Source organism: Mucor mucedo, assembly GCF_025094135.1.
Source record: "Mucor mucedo strain NRRL 3635 chromosome Unknown EV154scaffold_18, whole genome shotgun sequence".
NCBI lineage: Eukaryota > Fungi > Mucoromycota > Mucoromycetes > Mucorales > Mucoraceae > Mucor > Mucor mucedo.
Genome location: NW_026252302.1, coordinates 274677 through 291035, shown reverse-complemented (window position 1 = coordinate 291035; position 16359 = coordinate 274677). Strand labels below are relative to the sequence as shown.

Genomic DNA, 16359 nt, shown 5'->3' with positions numbered 1-16359 from the left:
GAAACAAAACTTTGTATAGCAAAAACTGTTTTTTAAAATATGCGCTCAAAATAATTTTTAGTAAAACTAATCTAAAACTAACACTATTGTAAAAAGCATTAAATTTGGGCTATAATTATTTAAAAACACTTTTCATCAAACCTACAGGAAGGGTATTCAAAAGGCTCATTTGTAAAATTTGGGATTTTCCTCGAGGTATACCTTTTGCGTTTTGGCCAATAATTTTAAGTCTTTGAAAAAAAATCTTGAAATCAAAACCTAATAATTCAATATCATATTTTAGCATTTTTTTGGCTTGAAAGGACGTACGGAAACGACAGTTTACTATATGAAAAATTCAATTCAAAACAGCGTGTTAAGCGAAAAAGAAGGAATATCTACGAAAGAATAAAAGGACGATACTGTTGTTTTTTTATGGTAAAATAAGCCATTAAAGCAATCTGTCGGTAACTAGATAACAAAGTATCCATGAATTTATGTGGAATTTAATAGTCAAGATAAATTCATTGATAAGCAATTCTAATCACAGTCAGACTTTGAAAAGTATAAAATGCTGTATGCGAGCTGTATATAGACCATATTTATGGTAATACGCTTGTACCCTGACGATCAGAGTTTTGTTACAGCTGTCATATTTATCATATGTCAGCTAGTATTTTCAGAGTTCACATGGTACCGATTGATTATTCAGGTACGGGTTATTTATTATATTCTCTTACTGCTCCTAGCGGATTTATTGACAGCTTGGATAACATTTGGGTATAATTTACCCGTGATGGTAGTCTTAGCTGTGTTTATCATGTATAAAAGAGATCATTATTTTTATGTTTAATAATGCTTGGTTTCTTTTTGTAATCTGATTAATATTCTGTCTTGTTATTTTTGGATTTTTGGATTTTTCGTAAATACACCCCCTTTTTTATAGCTAAAAATTCGGTTCAATAAAGTAACAAGAACTTATAGTCGTACTTACAGAACCACTATTTCTTTATAAATTATATATTTTTTTATCGAATCATACAAACTTGATTTGTAACAAACTGTAACAGAAACTGTCAATAAGATTTTTACTTTATGTGTTATATTGTGTGTATTTGTTTCAGTATACCTTATAATCATTTATTTTTCTTTCTGCTAGAATTCTTGCAGAGTTTTATAATATACTGTATATCACTTGCCTGATTTGCTTCATTATAAAATCTTATCAACATAACCCATATTTAGTTTTACAGTCTTATCAGAATAAACATTTTGCTACAACAAGCCCAAAAGACCAGAAAATTATATGGAGTACCTAACCCTTTAAAACGTAGTCAGAAAGCTACAAAAAATTGAGACCTAATGAAAATAATGTTTTGCATTCAGTGGTATTCCAGTGTACGTTATACTTTAAGTGAATATACTCAAAACGCAAGTGATCATTATAAGTCTTGTCTGTGCTTTTTAACAGTCTTTTCATGAAATTCGTCTTGTCTATAAAAAGCTAGTGAAATAGCTTTCATTTCTGGAAGTCATATAAGTAGATCTAACTAATCTTTTCTAAACATATTTATTTGGTGATGTTTTCTTTGGAAGAGATATTGTCTGATTTCTACTTGTATCGGCTGTCTGTTTGATCTTATATGAGTTGCATATTTTAGTATGAGTATTTATGCATCACAAAGAAGGGATCTGCAGAAATTCCTTCTTTTTTTTTTTGCTACTCTTGTCACCTTTGCTTGTATTTAAACACTAACATATACTCCAAACACGATTTCCGGATGAATAAATGAGGCGTAAAAAAATTCTTGAAAATGAAATTGGGGTTGCTTTAACTTGACCATATCTAACTTTGAATTTTTAATAAGGAAATGATCTTATCACTATTAAAAAAGACTAGTACGTATCCTGTTTATTTGTGTTCAAGGAAACACAGAGAATACCAACAGTGTGCGAAATCCCAAAGTCAATCCTCACAATGCTTGGCAAGGATTAATCGGCGCTCCAAAATAAAAAGAAATAAAAAAAGCTTAAACAAAAAAAAAAATCTTCCTTTGTTTAGTTTTAACAATAAAAAAGAATGGACGAGCATATTAGCAAAGAAGAAAAGAAGAAGAAAGCACATCGAAGACGAGATAAATTTTGGAAATTCATTTTTCCTCACTCGAAATCGACAGAATTCATCCAACCCACAGAGAAGAAACGTACAGCAGATCAATTAGAAAAGATCACTTCACTGTCAAAATACGGTAACCATAATTTCTCGGTCACCCTCGACCCAGAATTATACGAAAGTATTTTGGAACACAACGAATGGGATTACAAAAAGGCCATGATCGACCTAATTGATTACGAAGAGGCTTCCCATGGTATACTCAAAGAACCTCCCACCTCTAGCAACATTAAACTTTTAGGTGCCGAAAACGACGGTGGCACATCATGTTATATCGACGCATTGCTCTTTGCAATGTACATTTCAAATACCACATTCGATCCTTTACTCACTTATGATATTCCCGTGGAGAACGAATCAAAGATAAAACTTCAAACTCTTATGAGACTCTTTGTCAATAAATTACGAAAAGGCCACTTCATTAATGCCGATTTCGTTCATTGGTTTCGAAAAGTGCTACAGGAAGCTGACTGGGTCTGTGAAGACACAGGGGGTCACTGGACTCAAGGTGATTCAAGTGAGCTCTTTATGTTTATCACTGAAACTTTCGAACTACCTTATCTCCCTGTACGTTCATCACCAAAAAAAAAAAAAAAAAAATGTTAGATTAAAACTCATGCAAAAAGCTTTTTTTAGTTCCAAGTCAGACTATTTCATGGCGCCAATAAAGATACCAGTGATGACCGAGTAACCACCGAACGTACACTTTCACTCTCAATTCCTAAAGCAGCTGACAATGACGAGATGAACGAGAATATCCAATTACAAGATATATTGGTGGATTGTTTTTATAATAGTATCATCACCGATGTTCAACGTCAAGTGAGTTACGAACACAGCATTCTTGAAAATGTTGCGTCTTCTCCTTCCATTGGCACTGTACTCCAAGACACCATGAAACTCGAAAAAGATCCTAAAGCCATTGTGTCAGAGCCACAACCTCAAGGAGAACAAGAAATTGCCGTCACTGCATGGCAAGTATTGGAGTTATTACCTTTTTATAGTGGTATCAGTGAAAGTGGTAATACCATTGATACGCAATTTAATTCATCTTTTCCCGATACCCACATGATATTACCCATTGTCTTGAAAAGGTATGAATATGACGCTTGTGGTGGCACAACCAAATTAAAACGAAGGGTTGAAATCCCCATCACCATCGATTTCAATAAATTCATTAACCAAAACGCTGACGATCCCATGTGCCCTACCTGTGGTCATTTAGTCGACTGGACATTACATTTTAAAAGCGCTGTGTGCCATAAAGGTGATTCATTAAATAGCGGACATTATATATCCTATGCAAGAATGGAAGATGCGGAAGGAGAGACTTACTGGTTAAAATTTGATGATATGAATCGAGATAGTAGGGTATCTGTGCTGGGGCAAACTACTGGCATGTTCGAAGATCTTTCCCAAAACGCATATATTATTTTTTACGAACTGGATAAGACATGTCATCATGGATCATTAACGTCAGATGACAGTGATGACGAAGTTAGTAGAAAGGATGATGATTTTAAATCAACACACTCGACATCAACAACACCAGTCCAAGAAGATGAACCTTGTCAATGTAAAAATGATGGCAAAAGGAAACATAAACATAAGCACCGCCATAATCGGGATAAATACCACTTGGCAGAAAACTGTAGTTTAATGTAATACGAGCAATGCACGCTTGTTCCAATGACATGCATAATAGCTTTGTTTGGTAACATTAAAACCAACTGGAGAAAAAAAAAGTATTTTATTAAATAGAAGTTACATTTGGTAATAGAATAAATATGATATTATAATAATGTGTATGAAAGAAAAAAAGAAAGGGGGAGGGGGAGGTATGCTTTTACAATAGGAAGAAGGGAGAGAGAGAGAGAGAGAGAGATTCCTTTTTCTTTTAACTACGCTTTTCATCCACTTCATTATCAATAATATATTGAAGCTGATTAATCTTTTCCTTGACCAAGACTTTCCAATTAGGATCCGACTTATCAATGACAGAATGAGAGGAAGCGTCGCGTTTATCTTCAATCACCACATGGTTAGGTTCGTCCCATACTTCAATACGACGACTCAGTTTCTCTGGTCCCACATCAATAATGGTATCCTGTTCTTGATGGTGATGTGGGAACATGTTTTTTAATGTGTCAAGCGTGCTGGGGTGTGCAGTGATGGGTTCTACGTGCTGTTCTTTTTCCTCGTCATCAGGCGATGTCACACGTACAGAAGGTGGCATATCTGCCTGTACATTGTCTTCAACATTATCCTTATTATGTCGACGGAACAGGTTCCTTAATCCACCACTATGAGCAGGTGGGTTACTGGCAATGACTCCCACGTCCTCCGTTCCAGGTTCTTCTTTAATCTCTTTGTTACGGTTCATCCAGCTTCGGAAACTGGATACACTAGCATCATTACGGTCCATATTCTGCGACGCTGATCCAGCTCTAGGATTGACAGGTTCTAAGAATCGAATACTCTGAGATTCAGTGGTGGGAGCAGCAGGCATATGATGTTGCTGTTGCATATTTAAAGCAGGATTGGATGGTGTTGTCGACTCATCATAACCGCCGACCTCGGTTTCATCGGATTCATCAGGTAAGAAATCCTCTTCATTTAAACCATCATAATCGTCATCGTCATGCATTTGAATGGTATGATCTTGAGATTGTGGATGATGAGGTGATTGTTGTTGTTGGATAGTATTAAGCAAAGTATTACGCTTTAATTGTGACATGGCTTCAGCATGTTCCTGGTTATGTGCTTCATCTCGTCTCATGTTAATTTGCTGACCAAACTGTAACTTGGGTAAACGCAGCACTTGACCGGAACCAGTACTGGCGATGGATAAGGTACGAGTACGGATACGATTACCAATTTTAAATAATGGAATAGTTGTACCATGAACCAAAGTAGATGATAATACAATAAATAACACGACGGGTTTAATCAATTCAATCGTGACGGGCGGTTCTTCCACATCATGATAGATCACTTCCATTTGTTCCTTGGCCACCATGGCTAAGAAGACGGCACCGACGCCCATAGGACCAAACCAGCCACTAAAAATAGCTTCACGGTAGGTTTTGAGTGCTGGCATCACCGGTTTCAATATAATCAAAATCGGCAATCGTCGAAATACGAGGATCAAAATCGCTATCACCACTAATCGCCAAGGAGTCAATCCCAGCTCTGCATTTCCAAAATCACTCCACGGCTATACAGTAGTGTTGTTAGTTTTTTCGTTTTTGTTTGTTAAATGTCACACTTACAATGATGGCGCCAATATAGACAAAGACCGCTAAATTCAACATCATATCAATCACATCTTGGAAATGCGCTTCTTCTGTTTCTTGTCGGAACCAATCATCCCAAGAAAAGGCATTACCTGCCACGAAACAAGCTAACAAGTCATCACTACCCGAGAAACCCGTCATACTCATCAAGAATAACTAAGGGGGGGGGGGGTTATGTTAATATTTTAAGCTTTTTTTTTGTTCATATGATGCATGCAGAAGATATAAACTTACGGCTAAAGCAATTGCGAAACACAAAAATGAAGGTTTATCAATTAAATGACTATGTAACGAAAGAGAGAGTATGTGTGAGTATATTTAAGCTTCTTTTTTGCATGACGACAAGGAGAAAACTTACTTTCTTTCAGACCATTGCAGGATCTTTCGAGCAACCCAACCTACGGCAAGGCCAATGACACAAGATAGGACAATTTGAAATAAAAGGGTGATATAAATCCATTTTCCAATGGCAGTACCCACTTGAGGTTCACTGATCAAGAATAATGCCAGGAAGAGAAATGGGAATCCCATACCATCATTGGCACCACTAATTTGTTTTTTTTAAGGTAAGCAAAAAAAAAAAAATTCCTTTTGTACGTATAAGTAAAAATAAACAATACCTTTCCGCAGACAATGCATTACGGATATGAGCTGGCACATGCTTTTCGGCGAATCGGCCTTTCACCACTGAATTTGCTAAAATCTAATAGACACGGGGTTAAAAAAAATTGAATGATATGACCTCATTTTTAGTGTCAAAAAAAAATTCTACTTACGGGATCCGTTGGACAAACACAGGCAGCAATCACAAGTGAATGAAGCTAAATAGAAAGGTCAGAAACCAGAAACTCTAACCCTAACCCCACAATTCACAAACTTACGTAGTCGATTGGTGGAACTAACCACCAAATAAACAATCCGCTCACGAGCCACATGAAGATCATGACAGGAAGTAGTAACATCAGCATGGTAAGCCATTCTTTTTTCATGTAGTGTCTAAATTTAAAAAAAAAAAAAAAGGGTAAATATTTATGATTTTCGGGTGTTCAATGTGTCACACTTACTTGGGAAGATCAATACCGACGGCCATCACCTAGAAGACAGTTAGTAACAATATAACACACATTAATTATCATTATTTACTTGAATAGCAAGAATACATCTAGTTAATTCTTTGGTAATCTCATCACTATCAGTCCAATTATTAGGATCAAAACCATTAGATACTAATGGACCCGCAATAATACCTACGACAAGTGCGACAACTAGACATAATAGAACATGAGTATCTTTTTTTTTTCTTTGATAGGGAAAATAGATCAAAAATCAAAAATTTAAAACGCTTACATGCTTCAGATAAAAAGCATCTTTCTTTTATAAACATGGAGACATAGCCAAAAAACACAATAAAACCACTAAGAATAGCGATCGCTATGGTGAATGTCGAGAATTCTCCCGGAATAACGTGTAGGGGATTCATAAATTTTTTTTTGTTTGTTTATCCACTAATACTAATTAAAATTAAAAAGAAGAAGAAGAAAAAGAGAAAAGTCAGAATGATAAGAAAGAAGAGAAAGAAAAATGTCTTTTTTTTTTCTCCCACTTGGGGCTTTTTTTTTTTTTACAAAGTCAGAAAATAAAGCAAAATGTTGTGTAACTCTCCACTCTTGAAAGTCTCTTACCAACATGGAGCTAAAAAGAAATTATATATGCACGAGGTACATTTTTTACTTTTTTAGCAAACTGCATATCATCAAACAGCGCCTGTAATTTTTTTTTTTGTGGTCGTTTTACTTGTCATCGGTACCGGGACGCTTAATAGGAAAAGGAGTCCCATGGTATGCATTGACTTTTTTTTATTTTGCACAACTGAGTAACGGGTGCTAATTAGTGCTAAATTATTCCAAACAATAATCAATTCTTCTAATTTTATTAAGAGTCGAATTGTTTATCTTCAAACCACCTAATTGAAATCATCTTCAAACCCATGATCTGATCATTTTTTTTTTTTTTTTTTTTTTTTTTTGTTCGTTCGGTAACGATGTCGGTCGGGAGGGAAATTAAACACACTCAGGGATGTTTCATTACGGATAAGGTAATTTTCGTTTACAAGCTAAAAAAAAATAGATTTTTCAGAAAACAGGTACAAAATTCTCTTTCCCAAAGATGGTAACAACTGCTCAGCATAAAATTGTACTACCTATCGTTTTCTCATTTCTTCCAAAACGTCATTCTTATACAGTTGATCTTTATGTCGTTCGGACCGAACAAACTGTTGCCCAATCAGAAATAGAATGTCGCTCTTATGGAAGTAAAGTGTCGGCCAATCAGAAATTAAATTTCACTCTCACAGGAACTAGAATTTCGTTGCCAGAGGAACAAAAAGCTCACATTTGAAAAATAAAAAAAAGGTCGTACTTAAAAATGAATTGTTGTATCGTCTTTTACAAACAGCAGCATGTATCATGCAAAAAAAAAAAAAAGAAGACCATCGAAGACAAAAATTGTTCAGGTTGTTACTGGTACTGCATTGCTGGCCAGCTTCATTATACTTGATAGGTTCTCTTTGTTAACAAAGCTGTATCACTTCAACCTATCTAGTATTTTATATCTGTTTGTCTTCGTTCGTTTAATTCTGTTTTCAGTGCACTTCATATCGATTAATTAATTAATATCAATGTATCAGTCTGCATTTTAACAAGTCGTCCTGCCAAGAATCTTTTTTTGACACACAAACAAGTTCAAAAAAGATTCTTGGCAAGCCGACTTGATAAAATGTATCTTCAAGATTTGTCTGGTGATTTAGAATTTTTGGCATTTAAGACAAGGTAGACCATTTTCATTTCGCTTTATGCTCACTTTCTGGTTTGGCCTTAAATCAAAAATTTTAAATTTGATCAAAGAAATGAGACACTGTCAATGTGAATTCACCAAATTGATATGTAAACCCAGGCGAGTTGTAATAATTCGACTGGGAACCCGTTTAATGGGCCCTTAATTCCGCTGGAAATTAATCTATCTTCTTAAAGTCTGTTAAGATGCACCTGCTTGGATTACATTGATTCTTACGAAGAAAAAAAGAGAGTATGTTGTAAAAAACTGCAATTTGAAAAGCTATTAGTAGACGGAGGCTCCAGACGTTTTTTTGGCCCTCCGCCGCTGCGCTCCGGGAAAAGCCAAACGCGCGGTGTCCGAACGACGACTGTATAAAAATGGTTTTTCCGTCCTTTGTTGTAAACATGATCTACACTGCGGCAATGACAAAAACACAAACCTTGTTTTCACATTCCACCTTTCCTGCCCGCTTAACTACCCCGCCCATATAATTGCACCCGACCTCACCAAGTAATCATGACAAAAAAACTTGATTTCTGTGCACACATAACGGGTTGAGTGGGTTTCGCTAAACAGCCTAGTAGTACAAACTTAAGTCAAAAATTGTTTGTTCTAACTTGCACTGAACAAATTAAAGTTAGTCGGGATTGACCATATCACTTGACTAATTGACCCCGCCGTCGTCTATTACTTGTTTTCGTCAATTACTATCACATGATAACCTTACGCCGTTTAAATGTTTGTTGTTGAATTTAATAAGGTAAACCCGAATTTCGTCCTTTTGTCGATCCTATTTGGAGACCGCTGTAACTAATGTTCTGTAATAAACAGGAGCCGGTCTTCTTAGGTAGACAGATAGCTCTAAAAGAGTGTAAAAGCTGATTTATAATCGATATATATATATATCAGTGTATTTGTTCTATTAAGGGTAATATATACTGTTGTTACGTCATACATGTATTGCATAAATAAAAGTTGATTTTAATCAGTATTTTTAATCACTGACTAAGGTGTTCTATTCTGTTGCGTGTATTTGAAAATAGATAAAATTCCTTGGCAACATTTAGAGAAAAATTTCAAAGCTTGGACAGTGAATACCTTTTTTGCTCAAGTTGCATTGTCAAGAAACGAAGAACGAAGCGTTACAAACCAATATAGACTTCTAATAAAGTTGATGATATATATAAAAAGAAGATAACCCAGAGCCTTATTGTTGTTCTTTGTTTTAATGATTTTGAATTCAGAGAGCGCTATACACTGTTCTTTTTGCTGTAAATAAGCGAATCCCATTTTTGATAGTTAAACTGAGCAGTACGTCATTCGATGTCCAGGTGCGGCTATCTGATGGGGTTTTCTTCTTATAATTATCGCAAGATAAGAGCAATATATTCGTTGTGACCGATCCGGCAGGGTGAGATAAATAGATAGCTTGACAAAGTTAGCCTAGGATACAATGTTTGGGCCATCAGCTGCTATACAAACAGTAAATTTAATGACTGTGAGCAGTTTTTGTGCAACAAAGAACATATTATCCTGAATGGTGTTTGATATTTTGTTCGATTTAGCTATATTCATCGAACCAATAGTCGATATGTCACATCACACTGTAAATAATTATAAGTGTCTTTTCTACATTGAAAGTGATCGAAGCATATGATTTCTCTCTAATTGCATTGTTTTAAGATAAAATACGCACGCTAAAACAATTCTGAGTACGCCTGATCTCTGGCATTTCGACCTATTATAAGGTTTTTCACATAAGGAAACATTAGTTCTCTACATCGTTTCATCATATCCAAATAACTAAATTGATTTAAAAATTGTCAAATTGTTTGTATTAGTACTCGACCATCCTATACAACCAAAATATAAATAAAATGTCTTTAAGCGACCCCCTTCTCTACACTATCAATTGAAAATCTCAGCTTTTTTTTCTCAAATCTTCCAAAAAGGGAACGAGCAGAAATATTCCTTTTTGGTTTTAGCAATTTTTGTGCGACTCACAAAGAATTACACGAATAAACCAAGATGGAGAGCTCAAAGATACCAAAAAAAAAAAAAAATTTATTAAAATGATGACAAGGTCATAATAAGCTTGTGCTGGCAAAATTTGATGAGCGTATGGCGGCGAACACCGGTAAAGGTAAAACAGATTTGATTCTAAAGGCATTTAATAATTAAGCGCAAACTACACAAAAGACATGCTAATGTTTGCTTAATACTTAAGCTGAATGACGGGCTATCTTTTAAACAGCCTTAAACGGTCTTAAACGGTGCTATACATTACGTAACTAAATAATAATAATGATGGTAAGTAAAACAATCCAAAAAAAGTAGCAAAATGTATTCCGAACAGTTTTTCTGGATCCAGGTAGAAAGGCCGTGTTCACAGCTGTGGAGGGGTTAGATCACGAAAATCATAGTATACTTCAGTGTACTAATAAGGAGTACTGACACTTAACGGGCAGTTCTTTATACCAAAAAAGACTGTTGCAGGGAAAGCAAGGGAATGAGGTTGAGGTGATTGAGACTGGGATGTCTACAACAAAAACTGCAAACAGAAATTATATCCAACACATTTATAGTCACCTGAACGTCGTTTAAATTTCTATGGATTCGGTACAACAAAGGACAAATTGTTTCTATATCAAGGAAGACAGCGAGCTGCTGGAGCGATGGTAAAAATTGTAGTACACGGCACTTCAAATTATAACTAACGTAAAAGAGACAGTAAGAAAATAAAAAAGCGAATAAAGAAGAAGTTTAAGAAGAAAGATGCCAAAGTTGATATGAAAAATACAACAGATAAGAAGTAAGTAAACCATCTTTTTTTTAAAAAAAAGTATGCTTTTGTTAATCCTTTTGTTCGGAAAGGCCGAATAAGTGGAAGCTACTTCCGTATGAAAAAGATACATAGAGGGTTCCGCTGGTAGTCTTTAAGGTAGGAATGTCTGGAAAAGACCTGGTTAAGCTGAAGGGCCTTAGTGGTGTAACTGGGGTTATGTGGAGATCATTAAAAAAACGTGAAGCTGCAGGTGAGTTGATCGCTATCACGATTGACGAATATAAAACATCCAAAGTATGCATTCAATGCTATTTTGATGACCTGAAGGTGATTAAAAACCCCCAGCTTCAAAGGTAGTGGAGATCTTTGCTGCCAAAAATGTGAAAGGTGTGGCAAAGGGACATGAATGCTACCAGAAATATGATGATAATCTCAAAGGCGATTTGGTCAGGCGAAGGAAGACCAGAGGCTTTTTAACCCAAAAAAACTAAACAATAAGCCTAATATATTCTCATTATCGTATCGCCGTATCAAACACGGTTTCCATTTAAGTAAGGATTAAGATCATTACAGGTAACAAAAAAAAAAAAAGCAATGTTTGTCCGAAAATTCATTTTCTTTACATTTTGTCCGAAAAGTAAACAACTAGCTTGAAAATTAAAAATTTTCAACTGGTTGTGTATATATCACCCTTAAATCTTATTCGAAATCGTCATTTGAAAAGTGACATAGGACTGTACTTATCTATTAGCGGTTTTTATTTGTCGTTCTGTACATTGTAAATTGTTCTTCCTCAAAAAGTAGTTGGAATGACTTCATAAAAAAATAAAGAAAAGGAAATAGCGTTTTCTGTCTCTCTATGCATCTAATTTTCTTTTTAATTTTCATCGTTTTTACTGTTTTGCTTTTAGGTGCTGGCGTTTCCATTGTCAATTTTTAATTTTCCCGTGTTATTTTACAAGTTTGTTGCATTGATATGCACATTCATGGAATCATTATTGATTGGTCAATTGTCAAGGAGTTGTCACACAAAACTAGATATTCTAATCTTGTTATCAGATTTTTTTATCACCTCCGCTGCCGCTATTTTAATGGGGTGCTTTCGTTTCTTTCTTACTTTTTTTGTCTTCATTATAGACAACAGTTATTAATTGTTTGACATTTATATGACTTGAAGGGTATTTAGCAACTTTATAAACACGTCATATGAATATATGGTAGAAAATAACCCTTTATCAAGATCACTATTTAGAGCATCCTAAAAAAACGTTTTCAACACAATTAAACCAAAAGATTTATGGAACATATTAACTTGGTACAATCTATTTTCGGAATACAACATTGTTTGGCGTAAATATGTGTGAAGCAGTAACTGTTGATGAACATTGGATCTCACCTCGCAGAACATAAATCACATCTTTTGAAGTAGCGACAAAAATCAGTCTAGATCAAGTTGAGACTTACGTGTACTAAACCGTGGAGCGACAGATGAAAATTTCTCAATTAGCTGAGAGAATGGTGTTTCTTATTATACTGGAGCTTATGGTGCGTGGTGGAAACACCCTCATTCAAAAAATAAAAAAGTTTTAATATTACCCTCGTTAAAGCCGTAATCAACTCCTCTCGAACGTATTTAAGCAAACTGGGATTCGGATTAAAGAATAGATTCTACTTATTAGGAACTTATAAAGAGAAAGTTTTACAGAAGTTGATAAATGAAATTTTTTGCAGATAAAATATAGTGTGACACAAATCAAGGTCAGACTGAGATTGATACCCGTGGGTAGATCAGTCATATACTGGTTTACTTCTATCAAGCTATGAAGGATATTAGGAATACGCATTAGTTACATAAAACAAATTTCTCCGGTCTATCGGAAAAGCCATTGTTGTGGAAGCCATATTCAGATTTTTATTTCTCACCATTGACAAGTTAGACTGAATTTCACTTGTGTGACACAGAAACTGAGTAATGTTTATTCTTTCCAGGGCCATATTTTATATACGGTTAAAAAAAAACCAGTTTGTCATTTGCGTATTTATTATTGGCAGTGTAATTTGTGCTTTTGTATGTATTAAATAAGAGTGCATCCAGAAAAAAAATCGAAAAACACGACCAGCGAACAAAAGGTTTCAGGACGCAAATTTTTAGCGGCCTAGAATGTGATATATGGATTATTAGTGCACGGTTTGAGGGGTCCTGACACAACTTTACTGATGAGGCAATGATATGCAAAATCTATAATAACTATTGACTGATTCTACAATTTTCAAAAAAAAAAAAAAAAAAAAAAAAAAAATACAGCAATGTATGTCACCCAAGTATCGAGATACAGCATCATCCAATAATTCTGACATTGTCTAAATGAGTAAATGTAACTTTTAAAACTATGTGTAATTCGATTAGTCGGTGTACACGCACGTGGTTATGAACACGATTGAATTATCAAGTTGTGGTACAGTCTATGTCAGCAAAATTGATGGTCGTCTTTTGAGTTTGAAGACGTGATTGTTATTTTAGGGTATATGATGGGATTCGATACTGGGGCATCTAAAATAGACAATAATCTGTTCTATAGGAGGGCACGGTTCAATAAATACCAAATGCACGAGTGTTTCACATACAACGACCGATAAGATCTCGTAGTTTACATTTGTATCTGCAGAATATGGGAGGAGAACCATCTCCGTAAAGTCCTTTAAGCATTAAGCTATGAAAAACGGAGAATCAACCTTAAAATGGTGGTGCATTATAGCTTGCTTTATAAATTCTTTCTTTATTGTTCTATATGATCGACAAATCCAGATTGTCTAAAACAAGTAATCGCTTTTACCGAATAGAAAATCAATATTTTTTTCTTAACCATTGTCATTTTGTAAGAACTAAATTCTACCTTTCGACAATAATTAAAAAGCTAGGGCAAGCGGGGATATTATGATGTACCACGTAAATATGACATTTAGGCCTATAGTGTGTGTTCAGCATTAATTTTTTTTTGGGTCATTCCGAGATAAGATTGCGTGCTTTTATGATTTTAGGTTGTTGGACAAGGAAAATACTATACCATGTAAACCTTTTTTCACATGGTATTTATGAAAACATGGTTTGTATGTTTACATGAAATACGATTAAACTAAATATACAATAGATTTATTCAAAGCGTTTTTACCATTGCGTACAATTATATTTCTACCTCATATTTTTTTTTTTTTTTTTTTTTTTTTTTTTTTTTTTTTTTGTGATTAGATAGTACGCACGTGTGCATACATATATTTAAATATATATATATACTTTTAAATCAGTAAACCAATTTTTTTTTTTTTTGGCTTAAAATATCCATTTCAAAAACTAGATGATCTGTTTTTTTAGACTAATAAACTGTACATCGACCAGATGAGCGCCATAAAAAAAAAGTGCGAGAAATAAATTATTCTTTTATTTATTTATTTTGTCGATCCTAACCGCTTTGTTACATTTGCCTGCACATAAAAAATCATACCATATACATATAAGTATATAGGAAATCAAAAATGAAACAGAATGTGTTTATAAGTTATATGTAAAGGAATATTGTGAGGGTGTATAAAAATAAGCAATAGGTAGTAGTTAGAAGAAAATAGACACATAGTTATAGTAAAGAGATTCATAATATAATAAAAAGAATGTATAAAATCATTCCTTATTTTATCAAAATCAGAAAAAGAAGAGCGTATTTCACAGAAAAAGAGAAAAAAAAAAAAGATAGAGAGGGAGAAGGGAAGGATAAATATATAGATGTAGCAGACGAAGAATACATAAGTTAGGGCGATTAAATGTGCTGTCTTGCATGAGACATGTAATTGCCACTAGAACTTGAGGCAGGATGGCCAACAGGCGCATACTGTTCGTGCTGTAATTGACGATGTCGTTGATGTTGTTGCATGAGTAGCTGTTCCAAAGGGCCATCCTTCTTTTCGACAACCAAAGCTTTCAGCCACTTGACTTCTCGTTCAAGTTCATGGACTCGATTTTCAAAGGCTTTGGCCTTTTCGGTCATTTCATCGGCCGTCTGCTGAAGCGCTTGTTCGCGTAATTTCTTTTTAACTCTGAAACGTGCACTAGCAGCAGTGTTTCGACGCCGTTTGTCTTCTTTTGTTAAAGAAGGCGAATTCTTTCGACCGTCTTCATCTTCATCGTCTTCATCATCTTCACTATCGATGGGTAAGAGTTCGGTTTTTGTAGGAGAAGATTTTTTAACACCACTGATACTATTATTGCGCTGCTTTTTGGGCGCGGTCGGTTTGTTTTTGTTTTCTAAAACCGTCGATGGACGGCTGTCCATGTGATCATAAGGTTGCTGAGAAGATGGGTCGTTGTAACTTGTAGTCAAAATACGCATCGTCTTCATGAATTGATCTTCATCGTATCCAGTGGTAGTATCATCACCGTAGTAGGTAATGGGTGGGTTGACGATGCCTTGGATACCGTTAAAGATACTTGGTGAATTGGCATGATAACCGTTAGGTGGAGTAGGATTGGGTGAGTGGTAACCGTTAGGTGGGGAAGGGTTAGGTGAATGATACCCGTTTGGTGGAGAACAATCAGGAGACTGATCATAATAACTTTCGATGGCGTCTAAAATAAATAGAACGTGTGAATAAAATAATGAATAAATATATATATATATATATATATAATCATAGAGTACATACCAGGTGTCATGGTAGTGTGATAATTGTTCTCAGCAAGGGAAGCTAACTTAACGTTTAAAAGAGAATGCATATTAAGTTGCTTAGACTCTCTTCGGAATCGTTGTTGTGAGTTGTTGAGTTCATTTTTTTTATCGTCAGCAGCGGCACCCGGTGCAATATCATAGGTGAATTGTGCATTGGCAAAGATTGAAAGCTCGTTTTGAAGCTCTACTTCTGAAAGAACTGATACAGAATCCATAACTTGATTGAGTGAATCGACAATATTATAGGGTGGCAACCATGAATTTGCAGAAGAAGCTAGCTAAGGGTGTTAAAAAGGAGTTTGTAATAATAGATCAAATGAAACGTACAAACGCTATTTATCATAGACTGGCTCGTATAGTTTTCCTTTTTTTTTTTTTTAGTAGCTAGTCTTTTTTTTTTCAAGGAGTAAAAGAAAAAAAATAGCTAGTGTTGAATAGAGGGAAGAAAAGTGAAAAAAGGCAAAAGAAGGAAAAAAGTAGGAAAAAGTACGCAAGAGCACGCAAGAATTAAATGAGATAAGCAAATGTCGCACAAAACCCGCAGGGTAATTTTCAGCATCCGGGTTGTTCTGGGTT

At 34.9% G+C, this 16359-nt stretch overlaps 3 protein-coding genes across 3 annotated transcripts; 1 reads left to right on the top strand and 2 right to left on the bottom strand.

Annotated features, from left to right (window-relative positions):
* Window positions 1-2049: 2049 nt before the first annotated feature.
* EV154DRAFT_438555 (ubiquitin carboxyl-terminal hydrolase-domain-containing protein) lies at window positions 2050-3920 on the top strand. Its single transcript, XM_051596883.1, has 2 exons — window positions 2050-2719; window positions 2789-3920. The coding sequence occupies exons 1-2, from the start codon at window positions 2060-2062 to the stop codon at window positions 3815-3817; spliced, it is 1689 nt and encodes a 562-aa protein (XP_051460723.1). The 5' UTR covers window positions 2050-2059; the 3' UTR covers window positions 3818-3920.
* EV154DRAFT_499212 (Sodium/hydrogen exchanger family-domain-containing protein) lies at window positions 3921-6966 on the bottom strand. The gene is made up of 11 exons (XM_051600449.1): window positions 6796-6966; window positions 6700-6713; window positions 6592-6637; window positions 6513-6541; window positions 6330-6444; window positions 6225-6269; window positions 6069-6151; window positions 5807-5995; window positions 5683-5731; window positions 5425-5604; window positions 3921-5369 (listed from the first exon to the last, which is right to left on the bottom strand). The coding sequence occupies exons 4-11, from the start codon at window positions 6536-6538 to the stop codon at window positions 4050-4052; spliced, it is 2007 nt and encodes a 668-aa protein (XP_051460722.1). The 5' UTR covers window positions 6539-6541; window positions 6592-6637; window positions 6700-6713; window positions 6796-6966; the 3' UTR covers window positions 3921-4049.
* Window positions 6967-14877: 7911 nt separating this feature from the next.
* Window positions 14878-15998, bottom strand: EV154DRAFT_415359 (uncharacterized protein; the record flags this gene model as incomplete). The annotated part of the gene is made up of 3 exons (XM_051595661.1): window positions 14878-15230; window positions 15444-15683; window positions 15761-15998. The coding sequence occupies 3 exons, from the start codon at window positions 15996-15998 to the stop codon at window positions 14878-14880; spliced, it is 831 nt and encodes a 276-aa protein (XP_051460721.1).
* Window positions 15999-16359: the final 361 nt, after the last annotated feature.

Coding starts and splice junctions, on each gene's coding strand:
- EV154DRAFT_438555 (XM_051596883.1), top strand. CDS start 2,060: ATGGACGAGCATATTAGCAAAGAAGAAAAGAAGAAGAAAGCACATCGA. Junction 2,720..2,788: donor TCGAACTACCTTATCTCCCT/GTACGTTCATCA, acceptor AGCTTTTTTTAG/TTCCAAGTCAGACTATTTCA.
- EV154DRAFT_499212 (XM_051600449.1), bottom strand. CDS start 6,538: ATGGCCGTCGGTATTGATCTTCCCAA. Junction 6,152..6,224: donor GTGTTTGTCCAACGGATCCC/GTAAGTAGAATT, acceptor CGTGTCTATTAG/ATTTTAGCAAATTCAGTGGT. Junction 5,996..6,068: donor AATGCATTGTCTGCGGAAAG/GTATTGTTTATT, acceptor AAAACAAATTAG/TGGTGCCAATGATGGTATGG.